The 5513-nt window shown below is 36.6% G+C and overlaps 1 protein-coding gene across 1 annotated transcript; it reads left to right on the forward strand.

Moving 5' to 3' along the window:
* Positions 1-2266: 2266 nt before the first annotated feature.
* Positions 2267-2830, forward strand: LOC127104153 (uncharacterized). Its single transcript, XM_051041356.1, has one exon. The coding sequence runs from the start codon at positions 2267-2269 to the stop codon at positions 2828-2830; it is 564 nt and encodes a 187-aa protein (XP_050897313.1).
* The last annotated feature ends 2683 nt before the right edge of the window (positions 2831-5513 follow it).

A 5513-nucleotide genomic window follows, 5' to 3' on the forward strand; every position in this document is an offset into this window, starting at 1 on the left:
GTTACAGAGAGGAAGTCATGTGGCTTCATATTAACAAAACATGGGAATTGAAGAAAATTCATATAAGTTTAAAGCCCTCATTAACATGAGAATCCCCACCAATGTCAGATAAATCCAACAAATAATAGGACGCCTCGCCGTTGTATCTCGTTTAATCTCTTATGTAGGCGACAAGGCCTTTCTTTTCCCTGCAACACTGAAAAGTAAGGAGAAGTTTGAATGGAACATGGAGTGAGAAGAAACATTATCATGTATAAAAGTCTTCCTCACATCGCCGCCTATCCTTAATTGCCCAAGAGTAGACTCGCCACTCCTCCTCTACCTTTCAGTCATAGTCCATGTGATAAGTTCAGTACTCGTTCAAGAGAAATGCTTAACCACCAAAATGCTCATCTACCTTCTGTTGGCCTTGGATCATGATGGTTTGGACTTCAACTCTCATCAAGGCCTTGAATCCCCACCAATGGTACATATACACATTCATAACAATATATCATTCACAATTCACCCATGGTACATATACACATTCATAACAATATATCATTCACAATCCACCAATGGTACATAAACACATTCATAACAATATATCATTCACAATCCACCCATGGTACATATACACATTCATAACAATATATCATTCACAATCCACCAATGGTACATATACACATTCATAACAATGTATCATTCACAATCCACCAATGGTACATACACACATTCATAACAATATATCATTCACAATCCACCAATGGTACATAAACACATTCATAACAATATATCATTCACAATCCACCCATGGTACATATACACATTCATAACAATATATCATTCGCAATCCACCAATGGTACATATACATATTCATAACAATGTATCATTCACAATCCACCAATGGTACATACACACATTCATAACAATATATCATTCACAATCCACCAATGGTACATAAACACATTCATAACAATATATCATTCATAATCCACCCATGGTACATATACACATTCATAACAATATATCATTCACAATCCACCAATGGTACATATACACATTCATAACAATGTATCATTCACAATCCACCAATGATACATACACACATTCATAACAATATATCATTCACAATCCACCAATGGTACATATACACATTCATAACAATATATCATTCACAATCCACCAATGGTACATATATACATTCATAACAAATACACCATTCACATAATATCTATTAGAGTCACCTTTATAATGCTTTAAACCCCAACCCAAAATGATTCACGAGTTGAAAATTATGAATAAAACCGTGCACGAAGGCGTTACTAAAAAGTTGTTGTTTTCTAAATTTTCCAACATAATTTTCATCTTCTTCAACCTCAAACACGTCCATGAAATAATCTCCAAAATTATTTTATTCCTGAAACAAAGTTATAGTGTTCTGTTTCAGCTATCCAACGCTTCAAACGGCACTCAATTTGGACTTACGGATCAAAAGTTATGACCAAAACGATTTCGACAATAAAACATAAAAAAAGGGCCGCGATTGTGACGAACAGCATGCAGAATTTTCTGCGGTTTTCATCGTTGGAGGACTTCCAGACCTCCGATTTCGATTCCTTAAAAAGCCACACGTTCAGAAAATTATAACTCACACAATACTCTAAATATATAACGTTAATTTGCAGTTTTAACACAATCAATCACCACAATCGAGCATACTCATCAAAACCTAACAATTCCAAACAACCATACAAAATTAGGGATTTTAACCTAAATATACATCTACCCATTGACCCAATCATACTAACCCATAATAATAAGGATTCCCCCCTTACCTCTTCAATTTTCTGGAAACCCCGACTCTTCTCTTTACTTTTCCTCTCCTCTTTCTCTATTGCCTTCAAATGATCAAATGAATCCTAATTCTCACTCTCCTCCCCTCTTATATACTAGTATTCTATTTGGGCTTAAAGCATGATACTTCTAATTTAATTAATAGGCCCAATAAGACCTAATATTTAAATATCTCTAATTAGTTCAATTAAATTAAACTAACCCCACATACACACTAAGTTAATTAATACAATTATTTAATTATATCTCATATCAACTAAATAATTAATTAACACACCAAAATTAATATAATCAATTATTATACTACCTAACAACCAATTAATTAATTAACACTCCACATAATTAACAAAATATAATAATAATAGTATAATAAATAAATACTAAAATTGGGTTGTTACAAGGGGCGGTTATGATAGGCTTATTTCCATGATGGAAGCTTTGGCGGCTGCTCAGAATCAACCACCCCCTCCTCCTCAGACTCCACTTCAGAGGACCGTGATTTCCGAGATTGTCTCTACGCCTATCTTTGTGGATCCCGTTAGTGCTCCGCAGTACCACATGCCTTCTGGTTTCCCTTGGGGCATGCCTCATAACTTTGTGCCTGAGGGGTATCAATCTGCTGTTGAAGTTCCTATGGCTCAACCAATGATGTCAATACCACCTCTTGTGGTTCATGTTGTTCCTTATGTTGAAGAACATGACTTTCATGCTTACCAGAGCGAGTCTGTTCATGTTTATGAAAGAATGGACGAGTTTCAAGATCAATTTCAAGCTATGCATAAAGAAATTCAAGCTTTGAGGGGGAAAGATCTATTTGGGAAGAATGCTCATGATCTGTGTTTGGCTCATAATGTGAAGATTCCATACAAGTTCAAGGTTCCAGATTTAGAAAAGTATAAAGGCAACTCTTCTCCTCTGAGTCATTTGGTGATGTACGTTCGTAAGATGTCAACTCAGACTGACAACCATCAATTGATGATCCACTACTTTTAAGATAATTTGACTGGTGCTGCTCTGAAATGGTATATGGGGATCGACAGTACTCAGATCTGAACATTCAATTACCTAGGTGAGGCTTTTGTTCGCCAGTACAAATGTTGGCATGGCACCGAACAGGGATAAACTACGTGCTATGTCCCACAAAGATAAAGAAACTTTCAAGGAATACACGCAAAGATGGTGGGAGATCCCTGCATAGGTTAGTCCTCCGTTGGAAGAAAAGGAAATGACAAAGTTGTTTTTGAAGACGTTGAGTTTTTTCTATTACGACCGAATGGTTGCAAGTATGCCTAGTGATTTTACTGGAATGGTAAATATGTGTTTGAGATTAGAAGAAGGAGTCTGTGAAGGACGATTGAAAGAAAATGGTTTGGTTGAGAGTTCCAAAACGCATGGGAATGGGCTACCCAAGAAGAAGGAACACGATGCTAATGCTATCTCGCAAGAGAAACATATAAGGCTTCCTAGGAACAGTCAACGTTATCAACATGTGGCGTCTGTAACTCCAGTGATTAGTTCTGCTCTGGTTGTTCAAGTAACATCGAGTTATCAATCGCATTTCTAACAATGCATAAATCAACAGAATCGTGCCCAGAGGCCTGTACAATTTGACCCAATTCCAATGACTTATATAAAGTTGTTTCCTGCTTTAATTCAGAAGAATTTGGTGCAAACAAGAACTCCACCAGTTATTCTGAAAAAACTTTTATGGTGGTATAAACCCGATCAACATTGTGCATTCCACCAAGGAGCACCTGGCCATGATATTGAGAATTGTTTCACTTTGAATGATGAGGTGAGAAGGTTAATGAAAAGTGGTATCTTGTCATTTGAAGATTCTAATTCCAATGTACAAGCTAATTTGTTACCTAAACATGGGGGTGTAGTTATAAATATGGTCGAAGGATGTCCTGGGAAATATCGATTTTTTAACGTCAATCTAATCAGAAGATCCTTGGTTGAAATGCACGCTACTTTATGCGAATTGAGCTATTACGAGCATGACCATGCTTCTTGTCAAGTTTGTTCCAAAGATCCCTGAGGATGTGTTGTTATGAAAAGAGACTTGCAAGAGATGCTAGATCAAAATCTTATTCAGGTTACGAGGGACAAAAATGAAGATGAGCTGAAGTGAACATCATAGTTCCCCGTTTTAATCTCCCAGAACCGGTTGTGATTGCATATGATGTTCAGAAGACTATTGTTTCTTTGTTGGTTATTCGTTTGGTGGGTCGTACGCCTTAAGTGTCTGATAAAGTTATGCCTTACAAGTATAATTCTAAGGTAACTACCCCACACCCAGGGTAACACAAATATCAAAACATCCATCAACACAACACAACACAACCACAAATATCACACAATTAAATTACGAAAAATAAGTTAAATAAAATCGGGGTATTGCACCTCTTCCGTTTAGATATGTTTTGCATGATGTCAAAATTAGGAAATAGCGTTTATGTACGTTGGACGGTATCATCCGAGTCTAGTTATGCATTTTAGTGTTCTTGCATAAGGAAGCATGTCAACATTGTTGGTAATGGTCTAGAATATATGTGTGCATCAAAATAGTGTGTTGCGCATGAGAAACTTAGTTTAAGAGAAAAATCCTCATTATAGGTCGACACATATGACTACAGGTCGACCTATAGATGACTTTTTTAAACTTCAAGTCGACACGTAAGTTGTAGTATTAAAGCTTGCAACTTCTGTCTTATGTGTTGAGCCTTCAGGTCGACCTATATGCAGCACATAACCTTACAGGTCGACACATGCTTCCAACAGGTTGACACATGACTTGAATAAGTCGACACATGACTCGTATAGGTCGACCTATTGACTAAATTTTTTTTGAAAAATTGTATTTGTTTCCTTTCCTTTTGCATTCCTTTGGCCTCTTATGAGTCTCACACATATAAATACTTGATACATGCTTCATTCTCTAGTAAGGTTTCTAGAGTGAGTAAAACCTACATGAATCTAGGTTTTCAAAGGATCTCATCATCTTCAATTTAATCTATGCATACACACATTCAAACTACACATAATCATTTTTTGATTGGGTGTCATCTAGATTAGGATTGATAATGTCTAATTAGGTTTATGTATCGAGAATATTGGGTTGTGATCTTTGAAGGATTCAAATAAGAAAATAGAGGTGGGGTTTTCCTTCAAGATCCTTATGGTTTGAAGGTTTTGGACAAGATTGTAAAATTCGGATCCGATCGAGTGAAAGCCTTGAGACTAGATGTGTAGGCAATGGAGTAGCGTGAAACGGTGGATCATGTTGACAAATCTTGGGTTCAACAAGTGTGCGCTTGAGATTAATTCAGTCAGTGAAAGCCTTAGGACAAGGAGGTTGCGCAGGGAAGCTGCAACAACAGGTGAATTGAAGCGACATTGTTGGTTATATATCATGCTCTTGAGATTAATACATCCGGGTGAAAGGCTTGGGACAAAGGGTGCCTTGCAAGGAAGTAGCAACAACAACTGAATTGAAGCGACATGGTTAGTTACTTGATCAAGATTGATCAAGTTTTTTGGAGGTGCTAGAGTCAAGAACAAACTTAGGGTTTGTGGGATTTGATTTCTCATCTCTTGTATACATACATTTACAAAGTAAGATTTATTATATTAATATCTCAATTCGAATTCGAATTGAGGGAAGACATACCCA

This window comes from Lathyrus oleraceus, chromosome 7, assembly GCF_024323335.1.
Source record: "Lathyrus oleraceus cultivar Zhongwan6 chromosome 7, CAAS_Psat_ZW6_1.0, whole genome shotgun sequence".
NCBI classification, from domain to species: Eukaryota; Viridiplantae; Streptophyta; class Magnoliopsida; order Fabales; family Fabaceae; genus Lathyrus; species Lathyrus oleraceus.